Below are 16,468 nucleotides of genomic sequence, written 5' to 3' on the forward strand. Positions count from 1 at the left end.
ATAAATTCATTGTTTTTAATAGCTGAGTAGTACTCCATTGTGTAAATTTACCACATTTTCTGTATCCCATTTCTTAAGAGTGGTTATACACAGGCTACAGAACAAAAGCACAGGATGTAGAACAGAAATGTCCACATGTACAATGTAAACTTACCCTCCTCTGGTAACTGGGGATTCTTATCTTTAAGTCCTGAGGATATGGACATCCTACAGATAGGAAGAGAATGGCCAGTTTTTCAGTCTCCAAAGGATTTTCTCTTTGGTGTCTGGTGTGAGAGTTGTTCTGTTCTTACTTTTTTCTGTTTCATTATTTGTTACTACGCAATTATTAGTTCTTGTTCTTTCCAGTTTTCTCTGCCTTTCCCTTGTCTTTAAAACAGACTTGTTCAACCGGGTGTGGTGGTGCACACCTTTAATCCCAGCACTAGGGAGGCCGAGGCAGAGACAGGCAGATTTCTGAGGCCAACCTGGTCTACAGAGTGAGTTCCAGGACAGCCAGGGCTACACAGCGAAACCCTGTCTTGAAAAACCAAAAAAAGCCAAACAAACAAACAAACAAAAACAAATAAATCAAACAGACGTGTTCAATCTCACGCGCTTCCTCTGCTTCTCCTTTTATAAGCAGTCACTAAGCAGAGGATAGGACTCTTTGGGGGTGTGGGAGGCCTTGCGATCTTACTGTCTGACAGTTCTTTGTGGTGCTCTCCTGAGCTGTGCGCATGGCAGTGTGCAGCACACACTGACAGGCTAGGCCTGGAATCCTAAATGGTTCACTTCAACTCAAATCGCATTAAGTGTCCTCACTCTTAAAATGATGGTGATAATGGGACTTATTTACTCTGCATTGCTATAGAATAGTACCTGGCCCTCAATATTTGCTAAGGTGTAGAATGTATAATAACTAAATATTAATGTGTTGCCTAATTGAAAGGATAAGCCTGACCTAAAGATTATGAAATGCTTTTTATCCCCCCTGGTCATAGAATGTTTTTCTTCATCTAACATAATGGATTTTATTTTGAAGGCATTGTTCATAGTGACCTGAAGCCTGCTAACTTTGTAATAGTTGACGGAATACTAAAGCTAATTGATTTTGGGATTGCAAACCAAATGCAGCCAGATACAACAAGCATTGTTAAAGATTCTCAGGTAGGATTTTTGCTGTCTTGGTTGTATTTTAGTGTTTTGAACCAGGGTTTCTCAAAACCTAGAATGCTCTTGACTGATCAGTGGCCATCAACTCCCGATCCTGCTGCCTATGCATCCCAGGTGTGGGGTTGCAGGTGTCAGCCCCGACACCCGACTTCAGGTAGGATTTTAATGATGGCTGGTTACTACAAGGCTTAGATCATTTTTATCTGTTAAATATGTTGCCAATATTATATTTTTACCAACCATGTTATTCCAAAAATTTGAAGTCTTTTTAAAGAATAGAAACTATGTTTATAAAAGACTATGGTCAAAGCCATGGTCAATTTGATTTATAAAAGCAGTTCAAGATCAGACAAGTCTATTTATGATTTTGAATGATTTCTCATCGCTGAGGCAGGGCAGAGAGTAGCTGCACTTCATGCTCTCCACTGTCCTGTTTCTTTTTCTTACTGCTTAAATTTGGGAGGAAGTTTTGAGAGCCTTATTGGGAATACTGAAGCGTTCCTCTCAGCTACACGTTAAAAAGGAAATATTTTACTTACTATTGGGGGTGGGGGGATTCCAGACATAAGCATGCCATTGTGGAGGTGAGGGGATGGCTTTGGTAAACCAGTTCTCTCCTACTGGGGCCCTGGGGGCCAAAGTCAAATTGAGTGTGCAGCAAGCTCTACAGCCCAGCTGTGTTTTGTAGTGAGATTTGCTGTGGTGAATCTCATGAAGCTGAAGTAGTGAGATGAAAACAGAGCTGAAAGGTGATGTCGACTGCACCTCACAGGCTGTGTCCAGGGATGAAGATAAATCAGTAGACACCATGCCCTTAAAGTCATTTTTCTTGACAGTCATTCACTATTTTTTGTTTCAGAAGTACAGGTGATGAACAGTGAGTGTAGATGAGACTGAAGTTACCTATGGCAAGGTCTTAGCAGGCAGACATTTTGTTACCTTAGAACTAAAGGACTTTGCGTACTATTTCAATGCCCAGCTGGAGAAACTCTTATCTGATTTAGTTTTCCAACCCATCTCGATCTGCACATGGAGCCAAAGAGTATGGGAGATGAAGCTTGCTGGTTCCTTTTATTCATCTGTTAATTTGTTGCTTGGTTTATTGAGCGAAGAATAGGTTGAGTGCATTTGAACATGAAAGTGAATGATAGGCAAATCCCTCAGAGTTCAGAATTCGCCTGGTCAGTTGTAAAGACTTAATACTAGCTTTCCAGCCCAGTTACAGACAAAGCCCAGTGCTCCAGAGGAGCCAGTTCATTCTCAACCCAACTCATCTGATTGGAGTTGGGATGTGATACTACATACATTCTTATATCGTTTTATTGTTTGAATTTTTCAAGTCTGTCATTTAAATCATTAGTTATTCAAATTTCCAAGAATCTGTCATTTATATATTTACAAATCTAGAAAGATATTCTCATTGATTTCTTTGTGATTTGCAAATAGGTCGGCACAGTTAACTATATGGCCCCAGAAGCAATAAGAGACATGTCTTCAAGAGAAAATTCGAAAATCAGGACCAAGGTACGGGGAAGAGCGCTCTCCTGGCACCAGTGAGCTCCTGTGAATTGGCATGGTGTTCTGTCACCATTCTTTTACCTTTTTTCTTTTCATTCTATTATTTTATGTGTGCATGGATGTTGTTTTAGTCTCAGTGAGTCCTGCTTGCCTCCTTGATGTCCCTTATCGGGGGCTCATTTTCTTTTCGGGGTGTGTCAAGCTCTCAGGCTAATTTTTCTTTCACTGCTGCAGTGTTCGAAAGCTCACACAGGACTGGGTTCCAGCAACCTTCATGTCATGCATAACCCTACTTCTTAAGCAGTGAGGAACTTGTCTGTTTTCCCCTCTGTGAGGTGGACTTGTTGAATAATGTGTATTTTAAAAGAAAAAAAGGAGTAACAGAAAGAAATCTCTCAGTTCAGCATGCAGCTCACTGATGAGTAACTTTACTTTTCTTCTCTAGAAACTATGGTTTCTGGTAGTTTTTCAAATAACTTACATAATATTTGTGTGTCGTTGTCTGTGTCTGAGTGTGTATGATGTGTGTATTTGTATGTACACATTTATGTTCTCAGTGATACAGTCTTTGTGTTGCTGTTTGCTGCTGTGTATGCCGGGCTTGGGCGTTTCCTCTGCCTTTTCCCACTGTCTTTTTACCCTGGTTTCTGAGGATTCAGTCAGGTCGTCACACTTCATGGCAAGTGTTTTACCCACCGAGCCATCTCCCCGGCCCAGTGTGCATAAAGACTTGCCGAGCAGTTTGTCTTAGAAAGCTGTTTTCATAATAGTCTTTTTCTGATTTGTATTTGCTGCCTTTTGGTTGGGTTTTCTTTAGACTTACGGTTTTTTTGAACTTAAAAACAGATGTTTATTTCATTCACAAATTCTAGTTCCCTTTGCTTTCCAGTTTATATTTTTGTGTTTGTTAGGTATTTGTTTTCATTTATACTCTGGTTTTTGTTGTTGACAACGGAATCTAACGTTGAAGCCTCGGCTGACCTGGAACTTGTTGCAGTTCTTCTGCGTGGAGTCTCCACTGACAGTACCCAGAACTGAACCTTGAGCACTTGTGTTTGCCTCTTGAGCTGCCTCCCCTTGTGTGCCCTGGTTACTATTTCTCCCATCTTAAACCCATCTATAATTGATTTTAGTGTTGAATTTGCATTAAAACTACTACTTTAGCTGGATGTGGTGGTGCCTGCCTGCGCTCTGCCTTCCAGAAGGTGAAGCTGGAGGGTCAAGAGTTCAGTGACTCCAGTTTCTTAATACAGCCTTGCTTTTTAAAAGATAACATTTTTACTGAGTCTTCTGCTATTAGTTACAGGTTTTATTATAGTCTTTTTAATGCCTATTAATTTCTATTTTGTAATTTCATTTTATTGTCTTTTTTACTTTTAAGGTTTTGAATCATACGTAGAGATTATATTTTTTTCAGTTTTCAACTCAGTGATTTAATATGCAATGACAAATTTCCCCTCCTTCCTCCTTCCCTCTTCTCACTTTTTGAGACATAGTCTCATTATCCCCTGCCTTAGCTTTCCAAATGTCGGGATCTCAGATGTGTGCTACAATACCTGGCTCAGTTTTCAGTGGTACAATAATGTTTCAAAAATTCATCCCTGAAGCTCAAGAGATGGCTCAGTGGTCAAGAGCAAGTTCTGCTCTTGCAGAGGACTCAAATTCAGTTCCCAGCACTCACGTTGGGAAGTTCACAACTGCATGTGTATCCAGTTCAGGGAATCTAGTGCCCTCTTCTGGGGCAACTGTGCACATGTGCATACCCATGCACACATATGTTCCCTCCACCCCCTTTTTTTATAGCTTACTCTTTTTCTTAGTTGGTAACATTGTTTATCACAGTACAAATAATTTTCTCTTCTGTCTTATGTTTTGTTCTCTTTTCCTAATATTGAATAGTATGTTCTTCCTTTTGTTTAAAAAATAAATAAAAAAGGTCAGGTTTTTGTGTGTCTGTTTCTTTTTCGAACCCCCAACTTTTTCTTCACTAACTTTCTATGACAGTTGGTTTAGCTTTACTCTTTGTGGAAAATACCTGTTTCTGTTTGCTTTTCCTTCTCTGTCTTCCTGTTGCTGTGATTACTCCTGATGTGGCTTTAACCCAGTTAACATTTGACACGATTGGATTCAGGAGAAGTGATTGGTCTATATTGGTGCTTACTCACGAACTCTTGTGGACTGAAGAGATGGCTCAGCAGTTGGGAGTATTTGCTGTAGTTACACATAAATAAACAAATAAATAACCTACAAAGAAAAATAAGCTCTTCTCTCTGGTTATCTGTATCTAATTCCATTTAATACCCATAACAATAATCTGTATTTTATTTTTGCTTTGGAGTCGGGGTTCAGAGTCGGGATTTGGTGTGTGCTAGGCAAGTGGTTCTGGTTCTATAATTTATACTCTAGAGATTGGGGTTGTACAATTTAAGCAACATTTGAAAAATATAGACATGAATCTTCAGATACAAAGTTATTGCAACCTAATCCTTCTGGGACAAGCAAGTAAATTCAAATTTATGGATATGTTATTTTAGTATTGTATTTTCATTGGATGCCAAGAATTTAATACTTTATTTCCTATAAAATAATTTGAGGTTTTTCAAGGGTTTAAAGTTCTTTATAAAAGGATCAAATGTAATGAAAATTGGGAAAAGATGTTTTGTCATGTAAGCATAATCTTATACTTTTATATCCATTGAGGTTTTTAATTATTAGTGTATAATTAGGATTACAGTCATATAATATTTTTATGTTAACCTTTGTATTAAATTAAAGCAACTTTTCTTCTACATAGGTAAGTCCCAGAAGTGATGTGTGGTCCTTGGGGTGCATTCTGTACTACATGACTTATGGGAAAACACCATTTCAGCATATCATCAACCAGGTCTCTAAACTACATGCCATAATCAACCCTAGTCATGAAATTGAATTTCCCGAGATTTCGGAAAAAGATCTTCGAGATGTGCTAAAGGTAACACTAACAATATGTGGGTATAGAAAAAAAAGTCTCATAATTTTATGTTTGTTTGAAAGAAGTAGTTGAAGTGTTTGGAATTATTCAACTATCCTGAATGTAACTGATTTAATGAAAGGAGTTGCTGATAGAAGTTATTTTTAAAGCCTGCTTATTGTGAAAGGTGTCTTTTTAAATTTAATGTACACTTGGGGATTTCTCAAAGGTGACTTGGAGAAAACTTGTTACAGATGTCTGAGCAGGATGTCTGGAGTAGGGTGTGTAGTATGATGTCATTTGGAAAAGCACTTTGTCAGCATCATGTATAAAAACTTGCTTTTTGTTTTGTTTGTTTGTTTTTAGTGCTGTTTAGTGAGGAACCCTAAAGAGAGGATATCGATCCCTGAGCTCCTCACACATCCATATGTTCAAATTCAGCCCCATCCAGGTACTGCTTCCTTAAAGGTTTCTGTTTTCTAGGTTACCAGCATGCATGAATAGTGTGTTAACTATAGAGAACCAAAATCTAAATGGCCACTCTCTCATAGCCTGTTTGCTAGATAATAATAGTTTGCTAGTTAATAATATTGCCTCTTTTAACTTTGTTATTTAATATTACCGATTGAATATAGGACATTGCAATAACTTACAAGAATGCCAGCTAGTGTACAATATGTTAAGTATAATATATGTATTTTTGTTGCTATTGTTTTGGGGGTGGGGCAGAGTCTTACTACTACAGCTTAGGCTGACCTTGAATTCATGGGCCCTCCAGAATGTGGTTTTTGTTTTTTTTGTTTTTTTTTTTTTTTACTATTTGTTTGTTTTGATTTTTTGAGACAGGATCTTGCCTCAAACTCAGACCAGTATTCCTCCCTCAGCCTCTTGAGGGCAGGAATTACAGGCATGTACCTGACCAGAATGTTCTTTTAAATGAATTTCTATTACTCTTATTAATACAGCATTTTATTCATTATATTCCTTTTATAGGCAGTCAAATGGCTAGGGGAACCACTGATGAAATGAAATATGTGTTGGGTCAACTTGTTAGTCTGAATTCTCCTAACTCCATCTTGAAAACTGCAAAAGTAAGTGCATGTACATTAGTTCCAGCTGTTTTAATGTAATGCAGTGAGTTAGGCCTTCCTTAAAGGAACTGGAACTGTAGCCAGAAAGAAAACTGGCCTCCTGCTCACATCTGTGGTAAAAATACATTGCTGCAATTACTTCACTGAGTGTTCTTTAAAGTGTCAACCTTTCTGATTTGTGCTATTATTGTTCTTAGGCTTTCAGCTGGAATAAATAAAAAATAATCTTTTAAAATATCTCGACAACATTCTTAGTACAGCTTTAGAAATCGTTTCTTCTAGTCAATTCTTAATACAGCCTTTGGAAAATGACAATATTTGTCACATGCCATGCCTTCTCTAGCAATTGATATATTTCTCAATGCACATCTCACACCGGCAGCTTCCGGGTAAGGTCCGTCTCCACTGTCAGTGTGACCTGTTGTGAGTCTTGGTTGTTTTGTTTTGAGACAGTGTTTCACTGTGCGGCCTCGCTAGCCTTGAACTCTGCCTGCCTCTGTCCCTCTAGTGCTGGAGCTAAAGTGTGTGATGCTACACTCAGGTCCACAGGGATGTTTGGATCTCATCGTCATCAAATAGTTTGTAATTTCTAATCCCTGTGGTTGCTTATCAACTAAATTACCTACCAAGAAAAATTGGATAATTGAGTTATAGTAGCATAAAAGTATAGAAGTTTGAACTAATAATGCTCTGTTCCCTGGATAAGGGTCAACTCCCCCTCTTGCTGATGTGGACCTATGTTGGAATAAATTTATTTTATATTTTCTTTACTACTTATATTCATAAGATCTTAGACCTTTTTCCTCAGATGCTGATAGCGGAATCAGTAGCTTTAAGGTGCACAAATCAGTTGTTTAAGTTAGACAAAATGCCTTTATAATCATTACTTTTTCATGTCTCCATATTTTATAGGGAGTATATTATTCAAAATGTTCTCTTAAATAAAATTAAGGTGAATTTACTACCCCATTTCTGAAATTTTATGTTATTTGATGGAAACGCTACTTGTCACCTTCATAAGTTAGATATTGACTTTTAGCCTTTAGTCTCTTTTTTTGTATGTACGTATGTATGTATGTATGTATGTATGTATGTATGTATGTATGTATGTGGTGGTTAAAAAGGCAAACAGCTCTTCTTTTCCGTGACATTGGACAGGAATGGTTTGTGGCTTACACATTCTGCTCACATGGTTCACTGGAAAACCAGCTATACTCTCTTCACAGGAATCAGTTAACTGTTGCCCCCACCCCCTTACTTCATTTGAGTGCCATCTATGAATAAAACATTGCTAGGCACCAATAGAAGTACTGGTGTAAAGAGAGGGTTCACCATTTATAAAACATCTGCTCTATAAGATGACAAATCTGACTTCTAGAACCATTTGGAATCTAGCATCCTTCTTGATGTCTAAAGAAGCCTTTAAATTCTTCAAATCATGAAAAATTGTTCTATTTATTTTCTTTTTTTATCAATGCTGTAGTTTTCAATCTATATTCTTTCAGCAAGCAGACATGCTTTAAAAATATAATCTACAATTTCCTTCTCTCCCCCAAAGAAGTATATCAGTATATTTTTTTTAAGTCATCAAAATAATTTATAATAGTTAAATGCCTCTTAAATATACATATCTTCTGAAGCTAAAAATAATAGGCACCCAACCAGTTTTTAAAATCTATTTGAAACATTAAACATAATAGAAGAAAAAGAAACCCCTTATGAAATCCTCCTTGAAAGGAAATTTTTGAAAGTTCCTGATTAGACAGAAACCATTCCATCTCCAAGGAAGAATATGCAGTGTAACTCTGGCTTCATAGAATGAATTGGGTAGAGTACCTTCTGTTTCTATTTTGTGGAATAGTTTGAAGAGTATTGGTATTAGGTCTTCTTTGAAGGTCTGATAGAACTCTGCACTAAATCCATCTGGTCCTGGGCTTCTTTTGGTTGGGAGACTTTTAATGACTTTTCTATTTCTTTTTACAGCATGGGTCTGTTTAGATGGTTTATCTAATCCTGATTTGACTTTGGTATTTGGTATTTATCTAGAAAATTGTCAATTTCATCCAGCTTTTCCAGTTTTGTTGAATATAGGATTTTGTAGTAGGATCTGAATGTTTTGAATTTCCTCCGTTTCTGTTGTTAATATCTTTTTTCATTTCTGATTTTGTTAATTTGAATACTATCTCCATGCCCTCTGGCTAGTCTGGCTAAGGGTTTATCTATCTTGTTGATTTTCTCAAAGGACCAGCTCCTGGTTTTGTTGATTCTTTGTATAGTTGTTTTTGTTTCTACTTGGTTGATTTCAGCCCCGAGTTTGATTCTTTCCTGCCATCTACTCCTCTTGGGTGTACTTGCTTCTTTTTTTTCTTGAGCTTTTAGGTGTGCTGTCAAGCTGCTAGTGTATGCTCTCTCCAGTTTCTTTTGGAAGGCACTCAGAGCTATGTTTTCCTCATAGCACTGCTTCCGTTGTATCCCGTAAGTTTGGGTATGTTGTGCCTTCATTTTCATTAAATTCTAAACCGCCTTTAATTTCTTTCTTTGGTTCTTCCTTGACCAAGTTATCATTGAGTAGGGTGTTGTTCAGCTTCCATGTGTATGTGGGCTTTCTGTTGTTTTTGTTGCTATTGAAGACCAGCCTTAGTCCATGGTGATCTGATAGGGTGCATGGAAATATTCCAATCTTGTATCTGTTGAGGACTGTTTTGTGACCGATTATATGGTCAACTTTGGAGAAGAAGGTACTACGAGGTACTGAGAAGAAGGTACATTCTTTTGTTTTAGGATGAAATGTTCTATAGAACATTTATATAACACCCTACTCAATGATAACTTGGTCAAGGAAGAACCAAAGAAAGAAAGGCTTTTTAGAATTAATGAAAATGAAGGCACAACATACCCAAACTTATGGGATACAATGGAAGCAGTGCTACGAGGAAAACATATTAACATCTGTTAAGTCCATTTGGTCCATAATTTCTGTTAGTTACAATGTGTCTGTTTAGTTTTTGTTTCCATGATCTGTCCATTGATAAGAGTGGGGTGTTGACAGTCTTTTTTTCAGTGACCCCCCCCCTGTATCTATGGATTCCATATCTGGAGTCAATCAACTGCAAATCAAAAGCATTCTGAAAAATAATTTATTAGTATTGAGCATATACCTACTTTATTGTTATTAATCCATAAAAATTTCGTAAAACAATCATCATATTTACATTGTATTAGTTATTTTATGTATGAATTAAAATATTCAGCAAGATGTATATACATATATGCAAATAGTATGCATATTCTGTTAGGGACTGGAGCATCTGTCAGGTAGGAATCCTATTAACCAGCTCTTCAAGGATAACACTAAGGGTCAAAAGAACATAATTAGACTTATTTACATAGTAATTTTAATGTCTTCTATTCATTAGTGTAAATAGCTTCTGAAAGTATATATTGTTTCCTTGTCAATATTTGATGAGATATATATATAAAATGAATTTTTAGTAAGTTATTTTAAAGAAAAGTAAGTGGGCTTGAAGGTCTGTGTATATGTGGATTGTACTATACTATAAATCTCTTGTGGAAAGGTTGAGCTGCACTTCTTTATATTTAGAATATATCACCATCTTCACTAATCTAATAATACACTGAACTAAAGGTTGAGCTGCACTTCTTTATATTTAGAATATATCACCATCTTCACTAATCTAATAATACACTGAACTAAAAAGTTGAAACAACAGGTTTGTGTTTTTAATTTCAGACTTTGTATGAACGTTATAATTGTGGTGAAAGTCAAGATTCTTCATCATCCAAGACTTTTGACGAAAAGAGAGAAAGAAAGTGATGCACAGCTACGCACAAACCAAAAACACTAGATTGTCTTGTCTGCCACTCTTGAATCACTGAGGAAATCTACCAGTTGGAAACAACCTCACCTGGATTTTACCAGTTGAAAAAACAAACAAACAAAACTTCAGTAGATTATCCTCAAAAGAAAGCTGTAAAGTTAACCACTCATAGCACTGTGTATATTAAATTATAGAGTTGTGCTTTTCTTTTATGCTTTTCTGTAAATCTAAGCTGTCTGCTACTGTTTTACACTTGGAAGAGTGAATGATAGCTGGAATGTTGAAGATCTCTGTAAATAAAGCCTCACCACAGTTCCAGAACTGTACAGTTGTTCTCTTCAGTCATGTGTTATTGGCATGAGAGCAAAACTCTCAGAAAAACTGGATTAAGAATAGACCTTAGTAAATAAAGTTTAACAATTAAATTTCCAAGCTGGGGGGAGGGGGGGTAATGGTGGCGGCAGCACACGCCTTTAATTCCAGCACTTAAGATGCAGAGGCAGGCAGCTGCTTGTGGACGTTGTACATCGTGGTGCGGAGCCTAGTGCGCACCACGATGTACAACGTCCACAAGCAGTGCCCACAGTCATCTATAGGATAGAACACAAAGGCCCCAATGGAGGAGCTAGAGAAATTACCCAAGGAACTGAAGGGGTCTGCAACCCTATAGGTGGAACAACAATATGAACTAACCAGTGCCCCCAGAGCTCGTGTCTCTAGCCGCATATGTAGCAGAAGATGGCCTAGTCAGCCATCATTGGGAAGAGAGGCCCCTTGGTCTTGCAAACTTTATATGCCCCATACAGGGGAAAGCCAGGGCCAAGAAGTGGGAGTGAGTGGGCAGGGGAGCAGGGCGGGGGGAGGGTATAGGGGACTTTCAGGATAGCATTTGAAATGTAAATGAAGAAAATATAAAAAATTGAAGGAAAAAAAAAAGGTTTCCATGTTTCAGAGCAGTTGGGGTCCACCACAAAGTTTAGCAGGAAATGCAGAACTTCTGTGTCCTTTACCTCCCGTCCCAGGCAGCTGACATCACCTTTGTCATTTCCATCAACATCCCACAGCACAATGGTACCTTCTGTTACAGTTCCTGAGCTTACACTACAGATTCATAGTGTATGTTGGGTACATATACTATGTGGGCTTTGACATGTCTAATGCAGGTTTTCATCTTCCAGAATGTCCTTGTCTCTCACTCCAGGGAGACCCCACTCTTCTATTTCCTGTTCTTTTCCCAGTCATAGTAAAAGTGAGACCCAACTACCATAATAGCCTTTCTTTCTTTTTTTTAATTAGATATTTTCTTCATTTACATTTCAAATGCTATCCCCAAAGTCCCCTACACATAATAATAGCCTTTCAGGTGCACTTTTTGCCTCTGTGCCTTTTTGACACAGACCATCCATTGGATGTGCCTTGGCCCATCCATTCTCCTGCTGAAAGCCATTTTGGGTTGCTTCTAAATCTTGACAGTTGTGAATGAAGCTGCTATAAATATTTCAGTGCAGATTGGGTTTTTTTTATCTGATGTGAGTTTTCATCTACTTTTTGTGGGCAGACTCTATATAGATTTGTGAGCACCTGCCAAGCTCCATGGCACTGGATGGACATTGGTGTGGCTCCATGCCCTCACCAGAGTTTGATGTCTGGATGTGGGCTATGGTCATTGTCCTGAGTATGGGGTGTCCCCTTCCTTCAGTCAGCACTTCTCAGTGCTTGGTTGCGGTGCTTCCTCAGTTCCATGTGCCCACTTACCGTGTGCACACCATCTTTGGTGAGATATCTGTCCAGGGCTCTATATTTGGAGTCACAGTCCTTTATCCAGCATATCTTTCTCAAGAAGTTCTCACGTTCTGTGGCTTGTTTTCTCAACTCGTCCATTTTTTAACCACATTATGTTTCAGGATTTGAGCTTGGGATGTAACAAATAACTGGTAAGCTTAAGTTGGTAGTTCTACAAACTCACTCATAGAAGGCGTGGTTAAAAACCTGACTTGGAAGTTAGAAAATTACTCTTTATCGACTCTTTTTAAATACTGCTAATTTTTAAAGGTTGTCTTGAAGTAACTGCACTTGTAACCTTTTAAAATACTAGTCATGTTATGAGTTGTAAAATATCCTGGAAAAGGCATCAGCACCTTGCAGTAGCACCCGTGGGCCCAGGATGGACAACTTGGTTCTAAACCTCAACGTGGAACAGCATCTGTGTCCTTTGAAATTCTGCCAAGGAGACTGCTGACATGGGTGCACACATTCCCCAAGCATTTGTGCATGTTAACTGGTTTGAGTTGACAGTATCAAGTGCTCTGTCCACACTGACAGATGGGCAGCCTGTTCTGTTAACTGATCTCATGCACACTGAATTTTAGTGATGTATAAGCTGGTGTCTGACTAGAAAATGTCTTGGCAGTTTAATATTCTGTACTCATCTGGGATGAACAAAGGGATAGTCCTAAATAGGGTGTCCTGAATGTTAATTTCTTCTGAACCTACTTTGGACTCACTGAATGCTATTTATGTGTTGGTTTTAGAATGTGGCCAGGTGGGACTGCACTGGAAAGGACTTAGCTATAAGTATTCTCTGGCAAACTTGTGGGATGAGCGCATCGCCAATTGTGGGAGCTTGATAGCCTTAATTAGGGAAATTAGGACAATGGTCCTATCATCTCCTGAGTTCCTGTCTTAAGTCTACCAATTCATATACGAGAATGAATTTAGATGACAGAAAAACTCTTGTATTTATGAGGCAACATCTTTCCTGTATGAGTCCAAAGCTAGATGTGAGTCCTGGAGTCTCCTTGCTTGAGAATCCCAAGAGTACAGAGCACAGAGGCCTCATTTCCCTTCAGCAGTGGGTATAGTCTTATGCTCAGCATAGCCTCGATTCTAACTGCATGGTCTAGACTTCTCCCAGGTGAAAAACTCTTAGGAGAGTGCTAGAACGCTCTGACCTTTCCCCCTCTCAGTAAGGCTGCTGGCTGAATGCACATGTGACCAGGTAAAAACAAAGGCTATGAGAATGTACTGCTGTGCACTCTGTAGGTTGGATATTTATTTGTTTGTTTGATTTGAGTTTTTGGTCTTCCATTTGTCTTTAGTAAGGTGAGATTTGCAGGTAAGAAGTCCTGAAACAAAGCGTCTATCAAAAGTTGGGTCAGATACTTAGAACGCGGTAGCTGTTAAAGCAAAGTCTATGTTCCCCAGAAGGTCTTTGTTCACTGGAAGAGGCATCTCCATCACTAAGGTTTCCTTTGGGCTCCTCCTCTCACTATTTTAAAGGCATTATACTTGTGGATAATTCCATATCTGTATAAAACTTAGACTCAACTCTTGAGGCCCGGCTGTACACATTCAATTAACTGTTTGGCATCTTTACCTGAATGCACATACAGACATCTCAAACCCAAAATGCAAAGTAAACTTGGCCTCTTGTCAAAAAACTGCTTACTACTTAGAATCAGAGGTAGAGACAAGAAGGTTGAGAGTTCCAGCCTGGGCTACATGGGGAAGATTATCTCAAAAAACCTAAACAACAACAAAAACAAAAACCCCTGCTCCCTTGAAAGTCTTACCATCTCAGTTGATGACAATTTTACTAGTCGGGTTTTTTTATTGCTGTGACCAAATGCCTGATGGAAGCAATATAAAATGTTTACTTTTGGCTCACAGTTCAAAGAGACCAGTCCATCCTGGTGGGGAAGCCAAGGTTTCTGGACATGTTTGGGGTAGGACAGTGGGGGTTGTTAGCACTTCTGACTCGTGTCTTAGTGTATCAGTACTCAGCAAGCTTGGGTTGGAAGTGGGGCTGGACTGTAATCCTCAAAAGTTTGCCTTCCCATGACTAACTAGGGGACATGTGTATGAGGTCCTCCAAATATTGATGGGGAAATCCAGGATCAGGGACATCTGGAATGTAGTGTGGCCACTGAAGTCGCTGAGTGCCCACTCTGGGTGAGCTGTTACTGGAGAGCCTTTGGAGTTCCAAGAGTGGCTATGTCAGACCAACGATGCTTTCTGATACGGCTCGGAGGGCAGAGATGCTAGGTGGCTCTCAGGGTAACCCAAGCTTTAGTTGAAGAAATTAACTTCAAAATATTGATGTAGAAGGAGGGGAAATGCATATTTCTAAAACCAGTTTTAAATAGAGCGTCACACTCAAGAGTGTCTTTTTGTTTGGAATGTAGATAAGTAACTGTAATGCCCAATGAGATGAAGATTAAGTGGCAGTTGCAGCCATGTTTGATGAAGCTTTGTAGTGAGGCAAAAATTATAAGACAGCTTTGCATGGTGGCACAAGCCTGGGATCTCAGCATTGAAGATACTGAGACAGGAAGATTGAAGCCAGCCTGGGCTACAGAATATAACTGTCTCATCCCACACAACCCCAATATTTTAAGTACATACAAATAGTAACAAATTTAATATTTTATATCCACCTGGAGGCACTGCCAGGCTGCTTTTCACTTTAGGGGCAAACAAGCTTAGTCCATTGTGAATACAGGGTTTCAGACTCGCTAATGACGTGGAACAGACTCATCACGGCGATCCAAGACCGTAGGCTAAAAACGGACTTTTAAGGAGTAAAGGGCTTTGCTTCTCCACTCCCCCGCTCACCCTACCCCTGCAAGTTCTCCTGGCAGCCCAGCCGCCCACCACTACCCTTCGCCCTCCCAAACCACTCACCATTTCTTTACCTTTTTCAGAGCATTGAATAATTAGCACCATTCTTGATGTAGATTTTCAGTATAGCTTCTTTTACTTACCAACATATTTTCACAGTTCCTGTGTCTTTGCATGACTTCATAGCTCATTTCTTTGTTCTTTTTTTTTTTTAAGATTTATTTATTTATTTTAATGTATATGACTGTTGCTGTCTTCAGACACACCAGAAGAGGGCATCAGATTCCATTACAGATGGTGGGGGGGCCACCATGTGGTTGCTGGGAATTGAACTCAGGACCTCTGGAAGAGCAGTCAGTGCTTTTAACCACTGAGCCATATCTCTAGCCCAATCGTTCATTTCTTTCGCATTGAACTGAACGATTTTTGTTTGTTTTTGTACTAGGTCTCATGTAGCCCAGGCTGGTCCTGAACCATTATGTAGAGAAGTGATCCTTCTGCTTTGCCCTCCTGAATACCAGAATGCCAGGCATATGCCACCATGTTTAACGGGCCCCAATTCATGCGGAGGTGGGAATTGAACCCAGGGCTTTGTGAGTGCTAGGCAAACACTCTAGCCACTGAGCTACATCACTACCCTCCCTGAGCTTGGCATTGTGTTTGAGATCTATTATTATGCCTTTGCACCTCTGTGTTACATAGAATTTTGATTTTGAATAATTTCAACCACTGTCTCTTTAAACCTTTTCATTTGTAGAAATTATGTTCTTTTTAAGGTTTCTTGCTTTGTCATCAGATGGAGGACATCATTTCCTTAATGATTCCATCATTTCTTTAATGAAATCACACATACTAATTTTCTATTTGGCATCCTTATAGTTTCTATTTGAAGTTCATCTTATCTATTTTTTTTTCTTTCTTTCTTATCCTGCCTCATGGTTTCTAAGTTCACACCCAGGTAGGATTGCTTGTTTGTCTGTTTATCTGTTTGTTTAAGGAGCTCACACTGTAGCCCAGGCTGGCTTTGAACTTTCAGCAGTCCCCGTGCCTCAGCCTTCTAAGCACTAGGATTATAGTCATGAGCCACTTTTGTGGCGTCTAGTTTAGTTGGTCCCAGAATTTTCCAATGCATCTTGCCTCAGGGCATATCTACTATTAGGAAGACTCCCATACCCTGACCTTTGCCACTCCTTCCCCCCTCCCCCCCCACTTCTACTTGACCCTCTGCTTTCTAAGGCATCTGAAAGGATTCATTCAGATGTCCTCAGATCTCAATGCTTCTCTCTCAGGACCAC

At 39.0% G+C, this 16,468-nt stretch overlaps 1 protein-coding gene across 2 annotated transcripts in view; it reads left to right on the top strand.

Moving 5' to 3' along the window:
- Positions 1-10,878, top strand: part of Ttk (TTK protein kinase) — a 38,565-nt gene extending 27,687 nt beyond the window's left edge. The window contains exons 17-22 of one of the 2 annotated variants that reach the window (XM_021206666.1): positions 1,025-1,149; positions 2,602-2,679; positions 5,468-5,644; positions 5,990-6,074; positions 6,617-6,714; positions 10,466-10,874. In XM_021206666.1, coding sequence (XP_021062325.1) covers positions 1,025-1,149; positions 2,602-2,679; positions 5,468-5,644; positions 5,990-6,074; positions 6,617-6,714; positions 10,466-10,549 — 647 coding nt within the window. In that variant the 3' untranslated portion in view covers positions 10,550-10,874. Of the gene's footprint in view, positions 1-1,024; positions 1,150-2,601; positions 2,680-5,467; positions 5,645-5,989; positions 6,075-6,616; positions 6,715-10,465 lie in introns of both variants that reach the window. The other variant, XM_021206667.1, reaches the window with a different exon arrangement.
- The last annotated feature ends 5,590 nt before the right edge of the window (positions 10,879-16,468 follow it).

Source organism: Mus pahari, chromosome 10 (assembly GCF_900095145.1).
Source record: "Mus pahari chromosome 10, PAHARI_EIJ_v1.1, whole genome shotgun sequence".
Classification (NCBI taxonomy): Eukaryota; Metazoa; Chordata; class Mammalia; order Rodentia; family Muridae; genus Mus; species Mus pahari.